This window comes from Suncus etruscus, chromosome 3 (assembly GCF_024139225.1).
Source record: "Suncus etruscus isolate mSunEtr1 chromosome 3, mSunEtr1.pri.cur, whole genome shotgun sequence".
NCBI classification, from domain to species: domain Eukaryota; kingdom Metazoa; phylum Chordata; class Mammalia; order Eulipotyphla; family Soricidae; genus Suncus; species Suncus etruscus.
Genome location: NC_064850.1, coordinates 132,712,242 through 132,731,495, shown reverse-complemented (window position 1 = coordinate 132,731,495; position 19,254 = coordinate 132,712,242). Strand labels below are relative to the sequence as shown.

At 37.8% G+C, this 19,254-nt stretch overlaps 1 protein-coding gene and 1 pseudogene across 1 annotated transcript in view; one reads left to right on the top strand and one right to left on the bottom strand.

The window, feature by feature from the left end:
* The first annotated feature begins 856 nt into the window (after positions 1 to 856).
* Positions 857 to 1,779, top strand: LOC126004465 (40S ribosomal protein S4-like; annotated as a pseudogene).
* Positions 1,780 to 10,908: 9,129 nt separating this feature from the next.
* The window catches only part of ARHGAP28 (Rho GTPase activating protein 28), a 189,430-nt gene continuing 181,084 nt past the window's right edge, over positions 10,909 to 19,254 (bottom strand). The window contains exons 18-19 of the mRNA XM_049770195.1: positions 17,480 to 17,544; positions 10,909 to 11,020 (exon numbers count right to left, since the gene is read on the bottom strand). Of these exons, the coding sequence (XP_049626152.1) occupies positions 10,926 to 11,020; positions 17,480 to 17,544 (160 nt within the window). The 3' untranslated portion in view covers positions 10,909 to 10,925. The remainder of the gene's footprint in view (positions 11,021 to 17,479; positions 17,545 to 19,254) is intronic.

Genomic DNA, 19,254 nt, shown 5'->3' with positions numbered 1-19,254 from the left:
CTTCAACTTCAAGTAACCAGCTGCCTTAGTCACCAGCAAAAAAAGTCAGCCTGTCCTTTAAAGTTTTGAATGCCAGGCACAGAATTCTCTCTGTCTACTAATAAGATTCAAAGACATCTTCTTCCAGTTAAAAAAAGTATTATGCCTGAAAACACCTCCATTAATTACTTTAGTTATATCTTTTGGATAGTTGCTGCAGGTTCTACAGAAGGATTGAGACTTTACCTTCCTTTTTATATTATGAAAATTCTTTTTTCTTTAACTATCTTGAGGCAATTTGTTAGCTTCAAATTTAAGCAATTTATTCACTTTTCTCAACCTTCATAAAATTGCAGAGGTGGAGCCTTGCTCTAGGTTAGATTTTGGCTTTTAAAACATTTCCTTTGTATTCATGGTAGGGCTAATTGCCAAGAGGCTGGTCTCATCTTGGTTTTCTATGTCTTATTAAACTATTTCTAGCTTTCTCTTTCATGGTAGAGATCTGCAATTCTTCCTTTTATTTGAACATGTTGAAGTCATTATAAATAACTGGACTACTTGCAATATTGTGTGTCTCAGGAACTAGGAAGACCCAGGAGGAAGAGAAGCTATTGGTAAGGCTGGCAGAACACAATAGCAAGTCTATTGCTTTAGGTGGGCGTGGTATATGAAGACTCCAAATCATTGCAATAGGAACTCATTGAGCACAGATCATCATCATATAAAATACTGACGAAGTTAAAAAATAAGGTGCTTGGTGCATCCTCTAAGCATTTTCTCTGAATGCCAGAAGAGGTGGTCTTCTTTCTTTGCCCAAGGCAAACATAGCTCATGGTTCCAAGAAACAGCTGATGTGGTGTGGCAGCTCCAAAAACATTGAATGCTTGATAAATTGACAAGGATGCTTGCTCCTTGTCCATTCAAAGGCCCCCACAAACTGAGAGTCTTCCACTAATCATTTTCCTAAGGGACAGGCTTAAGTATGCTCTAGCAGGAGGTGAAGTGAAGATCTCTATGCAATCATTCATTAAGATCAATGGTAATGTTTGCATGGATATAACCCAACCAGCAGGTTTTATAGTTATCATCAGTCTTGATAAGACTGGAGAGAATTTCTCCCTGATCTATGGTACCAAAGGATGTTTTGCTGTTCGTTACCAAAAAGGCTATATATATATTGCAAAGTAAGGATCTTTGTGGGCAACAAAGGAATGCCTCATTTAGTGACACATGATATCACTTAGTAACACTCTCATTAAAGTTAGTAACACCATTCAGACTGATTTGGAAATGCAAGATTACAGATTTTATCAAATTTAACACTGGTAACCTGTGCATGATGACTAGGGGTGCTCCTCTGGGAAGAGTTGGTGTGATTACCAACAAAGAGAGACAATCTAGTTCTTTTTTTGGGGGGGAGCTACACCCGTTTGATGGTCAGGGATTACTCCTGGCTAAGCGCTCAGAAATCACCCCTGGCTTGGGGGGACCATATGGGACGCCAGGGATCGAACCACGGTCCTCCCCTGGCTAGCGCTTGCAAGGCAGATACCTTACCTCTAGTGCCATCTCTCTGGCCCCACAATCTAGTTCTTTTGATGTTATTCATATGAAAGATGACAGTAGCAATAGCTTTGTCACCGCCTCTCCAACATTTTTGTAATTGGCAAAAGCAACAAATCATAAATTTTTCTTCCTCAAGGAAAAGGCATTTGCCTCACTACTTCTGAAGAGACAAAAAAGACTAGCAGCCAACTACAGCAGTTAGTGAAAAGGCTTTTTAGGGCTAAGGTTGGATGAGGGGTCCTATGCTTAAAAAAAAAGCTGATAAAGTTAAAAAAAAGTTGTGCATTTTCAAAATGTGGTACAAAGTGACATAAAATGAGTTTATGCTGTTGGAAAAAAGATACCAGTAGACTTGTTGGATGAGAGATTGCCATAAGTCTGCAATTAGTAACAAAATAAGGCAAAATCAAACCACCAGAATATCTCCAAAGAGCAATAAATTGCAATGTATGAGACATGCCTGTACCTAGAACTACCAGTTTGAACATAGTTAGCTTTTCCATTGTTTTTTCAAGGAGATGGTTATAATGTTAGTACCACAGCTTTCAGGAGTGCCTTCTGTTAAAGGAAAACAAACATGATGTTAATTTAGCACTGCACCTGAGAAATATGTATACTCTGGACAGACCTAGAAGTTGCTATCAGTTGCTGCTTTTAGCTTCAGCTTCTTGCTACTCACCATAATATCAATCTCTCACTCACAGCAGAACTTTGACGTATTTCCTGTCTTCTATAGAGATTTTCAAGTAACATAAATGGCTAAATAGTGACCTCTTTCACAAATTGCATGACTATTCGTAGATGAGTGTGGATATTCTTAGGCAACATGCTTCAGCACATGTATGGAGTTGAAGTCTGGGGGTTGATCTGAGACTTCTGTTCTCTGCATATACATTCTACTGACTTCAAGTCATTGTTGGTGGAGATCAGTGACTGTTTATCAGAACTGGTGATGGGCTTTGTGTAACTGAGCCAGGTTAAAGTTTCCTATAGTAGAAGTAAGGGTTTATTAAATTTTCCCAAGTGGAAAGCAGAGTTCTTGGCCACAGTAGATTTTGAGAAAGACTTTTAAGGCCTGTGAGCAGGTTCACAATAATCTATGCTTCTGCATCTTCTTTGGAGCTTTTGGACGAGGGGTAGGGGAAAAATTGCACTAAGGAATGTTTCTGAGAATGTCATTTCTTTATATATATAAATATATAAATATATAAAGATATAATATATAAATATTTAAAATATTTTAAAATAAATAAATAAATGTAAATTTATAAATATAAAATATATTATATATTTATATATAAATATATAAACATAAAAATAAATATATAAATGCCATACTTTATAATGGCAATATTATTTTATAATTTTATGCTATAATATTATTTTCTAAGACATCTGTCATGTGACATTAACCTTTTAAGTAAATAGCTCAAGATTTGTAGTTGTAGCTGTAATAAAAAGTTCCTCTAGAGCAGAAATCCTAAATGGAGCAAGGAAAGCCTATTCAACAAGTGGTGTTGGCACAACTGGTTAGTCACTTGCAAAAAAGCGAACTCAGACCCCCAGCTAACACCATATACGAAGGTAAAATCCAAATGGATTAAAGATCTTGATATCAGATCTGAAACTATAAGATATATAGAACAACATGTAGGCAAAACACTCTATGACATTGAGACTAAAGGCATCTTTAAGGACGAAACAGCACTCGCCAAACAAGTGGAAGAAGAGATAAACAGATGGAACTATATTAAGCTGAGAAGCTTCTGCATCTCAAAGGAGATAGTGCCCAGAATACAAAAACCATCCACTGAGTGGGAGAAATTATTCACCCAATACTCATCAGATAAAGGACTAATATCCAAAAATATACAAGGTACAGACAGAACTGTACAAGAAAAAAAATCTAACCCCATCAAAAAATGGGGAGAAGAAATGAACAGACACTTTGTAAAAGAAGAAAGGCAAATGGCCAAAAGGCACATGAAAATATGCTCAACATCACTAATTGTCAGGGAGATGCAAATCAAAACTACTATGAGGTACCACCTCATGCCATTGAGATTGGCACACATCACGAAGAAGGAAAACAAGCAGTGCTGGCGGGGATGTGGAGAGAAAGGAACTCTTTTTCACTGCTGGTGGGAATGCTGTCTAGTACAATGTTTATGGAAAGCAATATGGAGATTCCTTCACAAACTGGAAATTGAGCTTCCATACGATCCAGCTATACCACTCCTAGGAATATACCCAAGGAACACAAAAATACAATACAAAAATCCCTTCCTCACACCTATATTCATTGTAGCGCTATTTACAATAGCCAGGCTCTAGAAACAACCAAGATGCCCTTCAACAGATGAGTTGCTAAAGAAACTGTGGTACATATACACAATGGAATACTATGCAGCCCTCAGGAGAGATGAAGTCATGAAATTTTCCTATACATGGATGTATATGGAGTCTATTATGCTAAGTGAAGTAAGTCATGAATGGTTTCACTCATCTATGGGTTTTAAGAAAAATAAAAGACATTTTTTATAGTATCTCAGAGATAAGAGAGATGAGGGCTGGTAGGTGCAGCTCATGACATGAAGCTCACCACATAGAGTGATGAGTGCAGTTAGAGAAATAATACACTGAAAACTATCATAACAATGTGAATGAATGAGGGAAGTAGAAAGCCTGTCTTGAGTACAGGTGTGGGTGGGGTGGGGAGGAGGGAGATCTGGGAAATTGGTCTTGGGAATGTTGCACTAGTGAAGGGGGGTGTTCTTTACATGACTGTAATCATACAACTATAATCATATTTGTAATCACGGTGTTTAAATAAAGATAATTTAAAAAATAAAACAAGAAATAAGTGGCAGGGCCAAAGCAGTGGTATAGTGGGTAGGGTGTTTGTCTTGCATCCCATTAAAAAAAAAAAAAAAAAAAAAGCTCCTCTAGCCATCAAATGTAATATGAACTAGATTTCCTCTAGAATCTCTATTACTTGCAGCTAAGATAAATTTGTTTCCATATATAACTTCATTTCATTCCCACTTTGAACTAGGTTAGGCTATCTTGGTTAATTTTATCTAAAATAAGGTCACAATTTCAGAATCATGTAGAGAAACATGGACCAAGATGACACATTCAGCTGGAATCCCAGGAACTGAAACAAAGCTTTTGTTTTATTATTTCAATATTTTTTCTTCCACATTTTCTAACAAGCTGTATGCCAAAATTCTACAAGCCTCCTAAAGACATTTTTCTTGTCACTACCATCCAGTCTTCACTTTAACACATCACCTACAATCTAACAACTGTAGCACCTCACAGGCAACCTACTTCCCTTTCAAACACTGAAGTCACTGGCTAGACCGGAATCTTGGACAGTTAGAAAAGGAACATACAAAGATTTCTTCCAAAAAAGGGTTCTCAGGGGCCGGCGAGGTGGCGCCAGTGGTAAGGTGTCTGCCTTGCAAGCGATAGCCAAGGAAGGACCGCGGTTCGATCCCCCGGTGTCCCATATGGTCCCCCCAAGCCAGGGGCAATTTCTGAGCGCTTAGCCAAGAGCAACCCTTGAGCATCAAACAGGTGTAGCCTCAAAAACCGAAAAAAAAAAAAAAGAAGATAAAAGGGTTCTCAATGGAAACTAGTTTTGCACAGGAGGTGTTTTTTTTTTGTTTGTTTTTTTTTTGGTTTTTGGGTCACACCCGGTGGTGCTCAGGAGTTACTCCTGGCTGTGTGCTCAGAAATAGCTCCTGGCAGGCACGGGGGACCATATGGGACACCGGGATTCGAACCAACCACCTTTGGTCCTAGATCAGCTGCTTGCAAGGCAAACACCACTGTGCTATCTCTCCGGGCCCACAGGAGGTGTTTTTGATTTTCCTAAATTATTTCCCTATGATAACACTTTCTGGTGTTCTTTTTTGCGAGGCAGAGGTAGGAGAGGAACATAGTGCTCATGGTACTGGAAATCAAACTCAGTCAACTGTGTGCAAGGCAAATGCTTTAACTCTTATACTATCTCTGGTCCTAAAGATACATATATATGTAAAATATAAAATATGTTAGTATATATTATATATTACAGCAGAAAGCTGGCCATCTTAGGAGGAAAGGAGACCCAAGCCCTTGCCCCAACAAAGCCATGCCTGCTGCATCCATCACCTACAATCACCATTATTTTTTTGTTTGTTTTTGGGCCACACCCAGTGACGCTCAGGGGTTACTCCTGGCTATGCGCTCAGAAATCGCTCCTGGCTTGGGGGACCATATGGGATGCTGGGGTGTCGAACCACAGTCTGTCCTAGGTCAGCCATGTGCAAGGCAAATGCCCTACCACAGCGCCATTGCTTCGGTCCTCAATCACAGTTTTCTTGATGACCCTGCTCATCACCCCTCTGCAATTTCCTTCGGGGACACCGATCTGACCAAACTTCAGGGACGCTGGTATTTGGGCTGTTATCATCAGGGTTTTTTTGCAGTGACTGCGGGCACCTTCCCCCATATCTTCCTTCTTCTAGGAAGCCTGACAGCTGAAAACATGCCCCTAAAAGCAGCAGCATAAGTAATAGTGCTTTGAATTTTGGGACAACTTCATTTGTTTTATGCTGTCATCCCTATAGGTACACACCATTTTAACAGAAAGGACAGCTAACAATAAGAGTTTAGTTGTATTAATGACTTCATTGGAGATACAGTAATTTTCGCAAATGTGCTTGCTACTGTACTTTTTCTTTCTCTTTTAAATTTTCACGCTCTTATCTGGAACAAATGTATTATGGTCAACTATGTCAACTATGTGATAGTGTTTTCTTTAAATAAAATAAAAAGATATATATTATATACACATACAATATATATACAATATGCTAAATGTTATGTATTAACATACATAACAAAGTTACAACATACACATCCTTTTAGGGGTCAAAGTGACATCACAAAGGTAGGGCTTTGTCTTGCATACGGCCAACACTGGATTGGCCTCAGTTCAATTTCCAGCATCCCATATAATCCTCCAAACCTGCTAGGAGCTACTTCTAAGCACAGAACCAGGGTTAACCCCTGAACATCGTGAGTGTGGCCCCAACCCCCCAAACAGAACACACTTTTAATCATTCACTTTATCTCTGACATATAATTATCCCCATAATCACTGTGACAAAAGCTTGTGCAAGAGACTAACATCTGGCTAGTAGGTGAAAGAGACTAAGTTCTGACAAAAACATTGATGGATGGAAATGTTCCTGTTATTCACAAGCACCCAAGACTAGTTGGATATAAGAATTCCCATGATAGGGCCCGGAAAGATAGCACAGCAGTGTTTGCCTTGCAAGCAGCTGATCCAGGACCAAAGGTGGTTGGTTCGAATCCCGGTGTCCCATATGGTCCCCCGTGCCTGCCAGGAGCTATTTCTGAGCAGACAGCCAGGAGTAACCCCTGAGCACCACCAGGTGTAGCCCAAAAACCAAAAAAAAAAAAAAAAATAGAATTCCCATGATAATATATTTAGTTTTAAATTCTTTATTTTTGTGAATAAAACAAAATGTATATCTTATTTAACAATGAAAGGTGATGAGACAAAATAATCATATTAACTTTTGAGATGGAGACAGCATAGAATAGAGCTTTTATGGTGATATATGACTTTCAATCAGTTCACATATTTTCAGAACACAGTCGGAAAATGCCTACAAGAAACAATGTCATTTTAAAATTACAGTGGGTGTGTAAATATAAAACTGTTAAAAAATATTTGAAAGGAACACTTAAACCATGGCATACTAGTTTTTTAAGTGACATATTTACAGAAAACAGTTGAAGATGTTTGCCAGAAAACAGGCAGAAACTATTCCATTTCAGAATTGCTTCCCAAGCATGTAATGCATATGTCAAAAACAGGTGAAATATGCTTGTTATAATGAAGGAAAATTTAATCACATTACTTTATAGTCAAATGCATTATGGAAGAGCAGTTGAAAAATGATCGACTTAAGAAGAGATGAAAATTCATTCTTACATTTGAAATTCTGTTTTCTCAGCACAATGAAAAAATACAAAGATCAAACTACACAATGATTTCAGAGTATTTCCTAGATTCTAGTTAGAATATTTTTGGGTTTAAAGCTTTTATATCATTAAATGTTTATCATTGGGGCCGTTGAGGTGACGCTAGAGGTAAGGTGTCTGCCTTGCAAGCGCTAGCCAAGGAAAGATCGCGACCGCGGTTCGATCCCCTAGCATCCCATATGATCCCTCCAAGGCAGGGACAATTTCTGAGTGCTTAGCCAGGAGTAACCCCTGAGCATCAAATGGGTGTGGCCCGAAAAACCAAAAAAAAATGTTTATTATTAAATGTACATTAAAAGCTAATTGAAGTGACTTAGATCATCAGTCAGGGGAAGTTTGTAACAAAAATGGTTAAAGTCCATTGTTTTTCCCAAGAGGAAAGTGAGGTAGTTTATATTAATATATTGTAAAAAGATGCTATTCCAGTTTGAAAATGTTTGGAGAATCATATTACCAACTGAGCTGCTTAACAATGGGCCCCTCTTTGCAGAACAGTGGAAGTAAGCTAGCTCTAGTGTTCTTTTGAGTAACTATTCCTAAACAGAAAATTAAAAAAAATATTTTCATGTGCATATTTATGAGGGAGGGGTTTGCCACAACTTGTGGTGCTGAGCGCTTACTCCTAGCTTTGTGTTCAGGGACCACTTGGGGTCCCTGCTCAGGGACCTTATAAAATACCTGGTATCAAATCTTAATCCCTATACTGTCTTTTTTATTCTGATTAAAATGTTTTCATAACTCCACACCAATAACAGTTGGACAAAGTGGGATAAAATTAACTGCATGTAAAAGCCCAATATTTGACTCTTTTGGCTGAAAATATTTATTTTGATAGATTATTGTGACTATTTGAAAACACATCTTGATAGTCTTTTCAATAGCTATGACATTTTAAAATTTAATCTGTAGGGACCTGTTTATTCTTTAATTGCATAAAACTTACCTGTGTTAATACTGAAAATTCTTCTCTAATCCAATACTTAACCATTGAATATGTAATGAAAGTTGATATCTAGTCATTCTGAGTTTGCTTTTGAGTTTGCTTTTGAGTCACACCTGGTTGTGCTGAGGGCTTACTCCTATTTCTGCACTGAGGGATCACGCCTGAAGGGTTTGAAGAATTATATGGGATGCCGGAGATTGAACCCACGTCACATCACACAAGGCAAGTGCCCTACCCACTGTATTATTGTTCTAGCTCCTGATTCTGCTATTAACATGACCTGTTGCACACTATAATTATGTGAAAGTAGCTACTGAAACCTAGAGAACAGATACACAGGCTGTTTTCATTTGAAAATGAATATTCCCAAGTAAAGTTTAAAGGAACAGATATGTGAACTCTGTATTTAAACACAACAGAAGGGCCAGAGAGATAGCATGGAAGTAAGGCATTTGCCTTGCATGCAGGACAGTGGTTTGAATCCTGGCATCCCATATCGTCCCCCGAGCCAGCCAGGAGCAATTTCTGAGCATAGAACCAGGAGTAATTCCTGAGCACAGCTCAGGTGTGACCCAACCCTCCTCCCTACCCCCCCAAAATTAAACACAACAGAAGTTAACTATTCTAAAGATAGAAAACAGTAAGAAAAACATGTGTGTAGGCATGAATTCCTGCCATCTTATGCCATGAAACTTAGCAGTGATAAAGTTAAACGTTTACTTCTGTTGCTTGAATGACAAAACAGAGCATTTTTTAGACATATGATTCATTATATAATCTCATGTACCATCAGTTTGCTTGGAATTAAAAACTGGTGAAATGTAGAAATAAATATTAACCTGTGGACCACATGCTTATATTTGAATCCATTTGAAATTTCAAGCAAATAAAATGAAAACAACACTAGTGGCCAGAATGATAATTATGTACTATATACTAGATGTACATAATATTTTTATAGATGTCAAGGCACTAGGTAGCATGTATAAAATTACTTCTCTATCTGGGTTAAAATGATCATACTATGCTTTGAGATTTGGAATGTGGGTAAAACTATATATTATTTGAATTATGACAAGTCATCAGGGCAATAAAGTTCATTAAAACTGATATTAATTTCATCAAGATATCTGACTGGTGGTTCTTATCTGAACACATATGAAGGATAAATGAGACCTGTGATCCCATTTATCCACAGCTCCAAGACTGCATCAGCAGTCTCAAGAAGAAATGTAGTAATTTCTGACCCCACTCAGCATATTTTAGATTTGCTTTCAGTTATAACTATAGAAGACTGAGAGTTCTAGCCAATTGCATGTCTGGAAAATGAATCCTCAGAATATGGATAGCGATACAGTTTTCAGCAAACTAAATATGCATTTGGTTTTATATCCTGAAACTAGCCCACAAAGAGTGGTCGTGTCTATGATTGATGAACATAAGCAACATTTGTTTTTTTACGGCATATAAAATTTGAGTATAATATTACTTTTCAGCACTTCTGAATAAAGTCCAATTCGATGAAGGTAGTTTGGTATTTTTGTGTTGGAGTTGCAGTGATACATCTGATCAGAAAAGGAAAGAATGTCTGGAACACAAAAAGTCATTCATTGAGCACCATAATCATGATGAGCTTAGAGGTTCAATAACTGCTGACCACAAAGCGGATTATAAAAACAGAACAATACTCTTTGTCAAACTAGGTTTTGCTATAGGGACCAAAGTAAAAGGTTGACAGACACAATTTTTCAATAGTCCAAGATAGAGAAATTTTCATTTGCACCAGAATGCTAATAGTCAAAATACAGTAAAACATACATAACAATACAGTGTTCTTAAACAGAAGTTCCTCCTCCTCCAATTCAGGAGCAAGTCAGAGCATAAATATTTTATGTGTTATTTTAGAAACAGGTTCCCTTTCGAAAGTAGAACTGAATCATTTTGCAGAGCAAAAATTAATGGTATTTCTGGCATTCTTGCTCAAAAAAGATCAATAGATGTATATGACATAAGTATATAAAAAGTCTCTTCCATCTCTTTGGAAGCATTTGTCATGTAAAGAATATCGTTTACCCCCAGGCATAGTTCGGGTTCTTTCCTGCTGAGTGTTCCATGTTCTAGACTGGCCTTTCTTCTGAAAAGGTCCAATAATCTTTCCTTTTATTAAGGCGCCATCATGAGAAAGTTTCAGCCCAAATGAGTAACCATCTCCTCTCCCATAGTTCATGTTGACAGTGCCAATAGACAACATCTGGACTGAAAACATCAAGATGGTTATAGAAACAACATGTTGAAAGCAGTCTTTGCCTTTTCCCAACCAAATGTAAGATCCTCTTGGCATATAACAACATCCGCCTTCTTCAGAGGTATTTTAAAAAGGTGACTGGGGTTTAATTACCCATTCTGCTTGAGGATTCATATGATAGACATCCAATATATAAGCATCTGGATCCAGGCAATGCTCTCCTAAATAAAAGAGAAAATTACAGAATTCATTAAACAATGCATATTTGTATGTGTTCATGTATTTCTGTCTACATGTATGTCTCTGAACTTCAATATGTTCAATATAGTTCTCTCAGCCACATAAGTAAATGCATTTTACAGTTTCTTGGCAGTTTTCATTCTTTGCTCTCTTTCTTCTTTCCTTATCTCACTCCTTTCTCTTCTGTTCTCTCACTGTTTGTGAAGAAATTCAAATGCCATGTGAAATTGTGGAAAAACAGATACATGAATCATAGGAAAATTGCTTCATAGTCTTACCACATTGATTAAAAAATGGTAAGAACATATTTCAGGCAATTAACTGAACACTTTTATGACACTTCATGTGTCGTACAATGGTTTTACAGATAATAACAATTATGATGAGAAGACTTCAAAAAAGTGTTGATATTTTTTGTTGTGAAGCAAGATGGTTTTAAATGTGTGAAGCTTGTTGAGAAAGATGTGAGAGAGGAATTGTGTTCAAGAGAAAATACAGGCTTTTCCAGAGCAAGCAAGCAAGCAAGCAAAAAAAAAAATACAGACAGAAGCTAGCAAGATTATGTGTGGAAAGGAGCACATGAGATTGAAGAGTAAGCCTCATTTCATTCATTCCTATGAATACGATGTGCATAGGTAGGTGATTAGTAAATCGGAAAGACAAGATCAATCCACAGTAAAAATACATCGGAAAGCATTTACATTCACTGAGATTAAAATATCTATGAAAGTCTAAACAAAACTACTAAGATTTAATTTATTTATTAATTTATCAAGTATTTATTAATTATTATGTACCTACACTACTTTAGAGCATGTAGCTACTATAATACATAAAATAGAAAAGTACTTGTATCCAGAATAAGTAACAGTCTGAAAAGGATTAAAGGTAATGAGCAAAAAAGTATATATAATATAAATCTCGTTTGACAGTGATAACATTAGAGAACAGTAAAACAGGGAAAGTATAATGAAGGGGTAAGAATGTTGAGCTCATATTGAGAGTGATATTGATACTCCGAAAGAGGTCAAAGATGAGAAATGAACAAATTCAAAGTGTCCAAGGCAAAGTGTGCCCAGTAACTGGTTAGATATGAGCAATGCTTGCAGAGGGAAGTCTGCATACATATCTGAGGAAATAGCATAAAAATGTGTTCAGAGCAAAGATATAAGTTCACCAAGGAAGTTCAGTGTAGAAAAGGTTCCAAAGACTGAGCCTTAGAGAACTCTAATGTTAAGAGGTTCAGAAGATGAAAAACAAGAGGCACACACCAGAAGGATGGTCAGCGAAGCTTGATTGTCCTTGAAGCCAGATGAAGAAAGTGTTTTGCAAGATCAAATCAGGCAATTTAAAAGACAGGTGAAAGACTAGATTTCATCCCATGAGAGTACTCTGGAAACTCTGACAAGAGATGGGGAATGCTTGAATGGAGTGCGTTTAAGAGAGAACATGTGGGCCGGGCGGTGGCGCTAGAGGTAAGGTGCCTGCCTTGCCTGCGCTAGCCTAGGACGGACCGCGGTTCGATCCCCCGGCGTCCCATATGGTCCCCCAAGCCAGGAGCGACTTCTGAGCGCATAGCCAGGAGTAACCCCTGAGCGTCACTGGGTGTGGCCCAAAAACCAAAAAAAAAAAAAAGAGAGAACATGAAGAAGAAACTGAAGTACACACAACTGATTCAAACAGTTTTTGCAGCAAAGTGGAGCAGAGGACTGAAGAGGGTCAATAGAGACTTTGGAATGATAAGAGAAATTAAGATACTTTTCTTCAGAGGATGTAGTTGAGCAGCAGAGCGCTTGCCTCGAATGGGTGAAGCCCAATGTTCAATCCACAAAACACCAAACATATTACACACATTCCATACACCTTCATTAAAAATGTATGTATGTATGTATGTATGTATATATAAATATATATACTTTATATAATTGATGTAGTTATAATGAAAAAACTCATAAGGAATAGGTTTACTAGATTGCTGCTCTATTTGGGCAGAGTGGAACACAAATAGAGAAATTAGCCTTAATTAAGCAAGGGATTGGTTATTTCATGTGGACAGTTGTGAAAACCAAGAAGAAGGTATGGTGCTATGGCTGTAGACATGGAGGACACAGAAACAAGAAACTTCTCCCTTTGTCCTCCTCCTCAGAAAAATAAAAATAAACTTGGTCCTGAAAAATAGCTTAATAGGTTGTGTGGATGCTTTGCATGTATGAGTTTTGGGTTCTATTCCTAGCACAGTGTGGTCTCTTGAACACCATCAGAAGTGACCCCTAAATCAGAGAGCCAGAAATAGGCCCTGAGCATTGCCAAGCATGACATGAAAACCCAAACAAAATAATAAACTTGGAAAAAGTGTAAAAGTTAAACTTTTTGTAAGTTCCCATGATGTTCTTCTCTGATGTTCTTCAGCTTTTAGTCATATTTAAAAGACCTCAAATTCTAAACCATATCAATTAAAAACTACCACTTTGAAACTATTTTAAAAGTGCAACTGGGGCCTGAGCAATAGTATAGTAGGTACAGTACTTGCATTGCATGTGGCTGACCTATGTATGATTGTCAGCATCCTATATGGTCCCTTACCCCACCAGAAGTAATTCCTGAGTGCAGAGCCAGAAATAATCCCTAAGCACCACAGGGTGCCCTCAACTACCCCCCCCAAAACCAAACAAAATAAAAAATGCAACTAACTATTTAACATATTATGTTTAAAAATCAGAAACTTGGGAATGGAGAGAATACTCAATGGCTGAGTACCTGCTTTGCAGCAGGATTCTGGCACTTCATGGTTTTGGTCCTTGAGCACTACCTGGGACAAATCCCCCAGCAGAGAGTGAGACTAGCTCTTGAGCACTGCCAGGTATGGCCCCTAACTAAACTTAAAACTTGCTCCCTGAAAAAATAAAATCCCAGAAACTGGGCTGGGGAAATAGCTAAAAGGGCTGGAAAGTGAACTGCATGCAGGAGATCTAGATTCAGTCCCTGGCAACAGGCTTTTTAGAGACTACCAGGCATCAGTTCCCTCCCAAATAAAAATAAAAGAAGCTATTTTCTATCTAAGAAACATCAAATGCTCTTTTATGATAGAAGCAACATACACTTAGAGAAACCTGAGTTTTGAAAAGAAAATATCCTGAGAGAAAAATTTATAGCTCTACAAGCACACATCAGGAAGGAAGAAGGGGCATACCTGAATAACTTAATGACGTAGCTCAAAAAAATTAAAAAATGATCAACAAAAGGAACCAAAAATAGGGAGACAGAAGGAAATAACAAAGCTGAAAGCAGAAATCAATGAAGTGGAAAACCAAAAAAATAATCTGAAAGATCAATGAAAGCAGAAATTGGTTCTTTGAAAAAATAAACAAGATTTATAGACCATTGGCAAAACTCACAAAGAAAGAGGGAGAGAAAAATCTGATAACCCGTATTAGAAATGAGAAGGGGGAGATCACGACAGATATTGCAGAGATCCAAAGGGTAACCAAAGACTACTTTGAGAAACTTTATACTACTAAACATGAGAACCTAGAAGAAATGAAAAATTGTTGGACACTTATAACCTTCCACATTTAAGTAAGGAGGATGTAGCATATCTAAACACCCCCATCACAACCGAGGAAATTGAAACTGGAATCAAACATCTGCCCAAAAAGAAAAGTCCAGGCCCAGGTGGATTTCCTAATGAATTTTTTCAAATCTTCCAAGAGGAGTTACTACCAATCCTAGCCAGGCTCTTCCATGAAATTGAAAAAACCAGAACACTCTCAAACAGCTTTTATGAAGCCAACATCACCTTGATACCAAAGCCAGACAGAGATGCTACAAAAAAAGAAAATTACAGACCAATATCCCTGATGAATGCTAATGCAAAGATCTTCAACAAAATCCTGGCAAATAGGATCCAATGCATCATCAAGAATATCATACACTACGACCAAGTAGGTTTCATCCCAGAAATGCAAGGATGGTTTAACATCCGTAAATCAACATCAACAACATTAACATCAACAACAAGAAAAATAAAAATCACATGACCATATCAATAGACGCAGAGAAAGCATTTGATAAGGTCCAAACCCATTCTTGATCAAAACTCTCAGCATGATGGGAATGGAAGGAACCTTTCTCAATCTAGTTGAAGCCATCTACCACAAGCCAATGGCAAATATTATCCTCAATGGAGAAAAACTAAAAGCCTTTCCTCTAAATTCAGGTACATGACAAGGCTGTCCGCTCTCACAACTCCTCTTCAACATAGTACTGGAAGTTCTTGCTATAGCGATCAGGCAAGAAAAAGATATCAAGGGAATCCAGATAGGAAAGAAAAAAGTCAAGCTCTCATTGTTTGCAGACGACATGATACTCTACTTAGAAAACCCTAAAGACGCTACCAAAAAGCTTCTAGAAACAATAGACTCATATAGCAAGGTGGCAGGCTACAAAATTAACACACAGAAATCAATGGCCTTTTTATACACCAATATTGATAGAAAAGAGAAGGAAGTCAAGAAGGCAATCCCATTCAAATTAGTGCCACACAAACTCAAATATCTTGGAGTCAACTTGACCAAAGATGTGAAGGAACTATACAAAGAAAACTATAACGCCCTGCTTCAAGAAATAAGAGAGGACACACGGAAATGGAAACACATCACCTGCTCATGGATTGGCAGGATTAATTTCATTAAAATGGCAATATTCCCCAAAGCATTATACAGATTTAATGCGATCCCCTTAAAAATACCCATGACATTCTTCAAAGAAGTGGGATCAAACACTTATGAAGTTCATATGGAACAATAAACACCCTCGAATAGCTAAAGCACTCGTAGGGTAAAGGAAAATGGTAGGCATTACTTTCCCCAACTTTAAACTGTACTACAAAGCAATAGTTATCAAAACAGCATGGTATTGGAATAAAGACAGACCCACAGATCAGTGGAATAGGCTTGAGTTCTCAGACAATGTTCCCCAGACATACAATTACCTAATTTTTGACAAAGGAGCAAGAAATCCTAAGTGGAGCAGGGAAAATCTCTTCAACAAGTGGTGCTGGGAGAACTGGTTAGCCACTTGCAAAAAAGCGAACATAGACCCCCAGTTAACATCATGTACGAAGGTAAAATCCAAATGGATTAAAGACCTTGATATCAGATCTGATACCATAAGATATATAGAACAACATGTTGGTAAAACACTCCATGACATTGAGACTAAAGGCATCTTCAAGGAGGAAACTGCACTTTCCAAACAAGTGAAAACAGAGATCAACAGATGGGAATACATTAAGCTGAGAAGCTTCTGCAACTCAAAAGAAATACAAGAGCCACCCACGGAGTGGGAGAAACTATTCACCCAACACCCATCATATAAGGGGCTAATATCCAAAATATACAGGGCACTGACAGAACTTTATAAGAAAAAACATTTAATCCATCAAAAAACGGGGAGTAGAAATGATCAGATGCTTTGATAAAAAAGAAATACAAATGGCCAAAAGGCACATGAAAAAATCCTCCTTGTCACTAATCATCAGGGAGATGCAAATCAAAACAACGATGAAATACCATCTCACACCACAGAGATTGGCATACATCACAAAGATTGAGAACAATCGATGCTGGCAGGGATGTGGAGAGAAAGAAACTCTTATCCACTGCTGGTGGGAATGCCGTCTAATCCAACCTCTATGGAAAGCGATATGAGATTCCTCCAAAATCTGGAAATTGAGCTCCCATTCGACCCAGCTATTCCACTCCTAGGGATATACCCTAAGAACACAAGAATACAATACAAAACCCCTTCCTCACACCGATATTTATAGAAGCACTATTCACAATAGCCAGACTCTGGAAACAACCAAGATGCTCTTCAACAGACGAATGGCTAAAGAAACTGTGGTACATATACACAATGGAATATTATGCAGCCGTCAGGAGAGATGAAGTCATGAAATTTTCCTATACATGGATGTACATGGAATCTATCATGCTGAGTGAAATAAGTCAGAGAGAGAGAGAGAGAGATGCAGAATAGTTGCACTTATCTATGGGTTTTAAGAAAAATAAAAGTCATTTTTGCAACAATCCTCAGAGACAATGAGAGGAGGGCTGGAACTTCCAGCTCACTTCATGAAGCTCACCACAAAGAGTGGTGTGTGCAGTTATAGAAATAACTACACAGAGAACTACCATAATCATGTGAATGAATGAGGGAACTGGAAAGCCTGTCTGGAATACAGGTGGGGGTGGGGTGGGATGGAGGGAGATTTGGGACATTGGTGATGGGAATGTTGCATTGGTGAAGGGGGTGTTCTTTACATGACTGAAACCTAATCACAATCATATATGTAATCAAGATGTTTAAATAAAGGAGATAAAAAAGAAATAAAACAGAACTTTTATACTAAAAGAAAGAAAATATTATAAAATGCTTACCTATATTTCCTCCAATTTCATATAATCTTTGGTTCTCAATCTTAATACATTCTGATGAACCATAACTGAGGAAAATAAAAACAATAATATAATTTTTATCTTCTTTCACGGCTATAAAGTAAATCTGTAAATTAAATAATCACAGTATCTAATAATTCATTCTGAATGGACTGAAATGGATGCCAGGAATCATTATTATCATTGAACGTGAATTTTAAAAACTTACAGCTTTCCCAGTTGACAAGATCTAGCATCTGAAGTCCAGTGATGGTGGAAGTATTTCAAAACAAAATGGTCTGTGCTGGACTCTTTTGCAGTTCAGACTCTGTTCTATACATAAAAGTGTGCTATGTTCTAGCTAGGAACTTGCAACCGACCTCAAACTGACTTAGCAGCAACTGGATAGTTAATATTTCCCTCTCCTAGGTGTCCTTACTCTCAGTTCAAAGGAATTCAAATTTATTGGCTAAAAGCTTACTAGGATTGTCTCATCAGCCAGATCTCATTTCTAAACTTACCAAAAGCTTCGTAAATGTTCTAAAATTGATTTCATTGCAATTCTCTGGTCTATAATGTAAATAATTTAGAAGAAATAATTGTCCAGTTAAAAATTTACACATCACGCTAAAATGCTGAGTAAAAGAATCTGGAAAAGGGGGCTAGAGAGATAGTATGGAGGTAAGGCGTTTGCCTTTTATGCAGAAGGACAATGTTTCGAATTCCAGCATCCCATTTGATCCCCTGTGCCTGCCTGGGCGATTTCTGAGTATAGAGCCAGGAGTAACCCCTGAGTGCTGCTGGGTGTGACCCAAAAACCAAAAAAAAAGAAAAATCTAGAAAAGAAAGGCCATTGTTATTTCCATTACACTCAGTAATGACTTTCAGCTTGGTTACTTCAAACTCTATATTTTAGTTTGAGGAAGAAGGATGTTTACCTTTTTTTTACTTGAATACCAGCAACTTTTATATGCAATAATTAAAGGTTTGCATGTTGCTGTAAGAAACCATACAAACAGATCCTGTGTATTCTTTTATGGGAAGGAGGAAGACACACCCATTGGTTCTCAGAGCTTATTCCTAGCCTATACTCAGGGATCACTCCTGGAAGGCTCAGGAGACCATCTTTACTGAGCAAGCCTGGATTAGTCATTTGTAATGCAACTCCCTTACTTACCCTCTGCATTCCTTCACCAATTCTTTTATTTTTTTTATATTTTATTTAAACACCTTGATTACAAACATGATTGTGTTAGGGTTTCAGTCATGTAAAGAACACCACCCATCACCAGTGCAACATTCCCATCATCAGTGTCCCAAATCTCCCTCCTCCCCACCCCGTCCCCGCATGTACTCTAGACAGGCTTTCTATTTTCCTCATACATTTTCATACATTTGTTAGGATAGTTCACAATGTAGTTATTTCTCCAACTAAGCTCATCACTCTTCACCAATTCTTGATCCTATCTACATTCTAGCCAGTTTCTTCCTGCAAAGATTCCCAATTATATGGTCCCCAGGAAAAAAAATTACTCAGTGGCTTTTTAGAAATACGGTCTTTTTTTTTTGTTTTTGTTTTTTTTTTTGGGGGGGGGCACATCCATTTGATGCTCAGAGGTTACTCCTGGCTAAGTGCTCAGAAATTGTCCCTGGCTTGGGAGGACCATATGGGATGCCGGGCCATCGAATCGTGGTCCTTCCTTGCCTAGCGCTTGCAAGGCAGACACCTTACCTCTAGCGCCCCTCTCCGGCTCCAGAAATATGTTCTTTTAACAAAA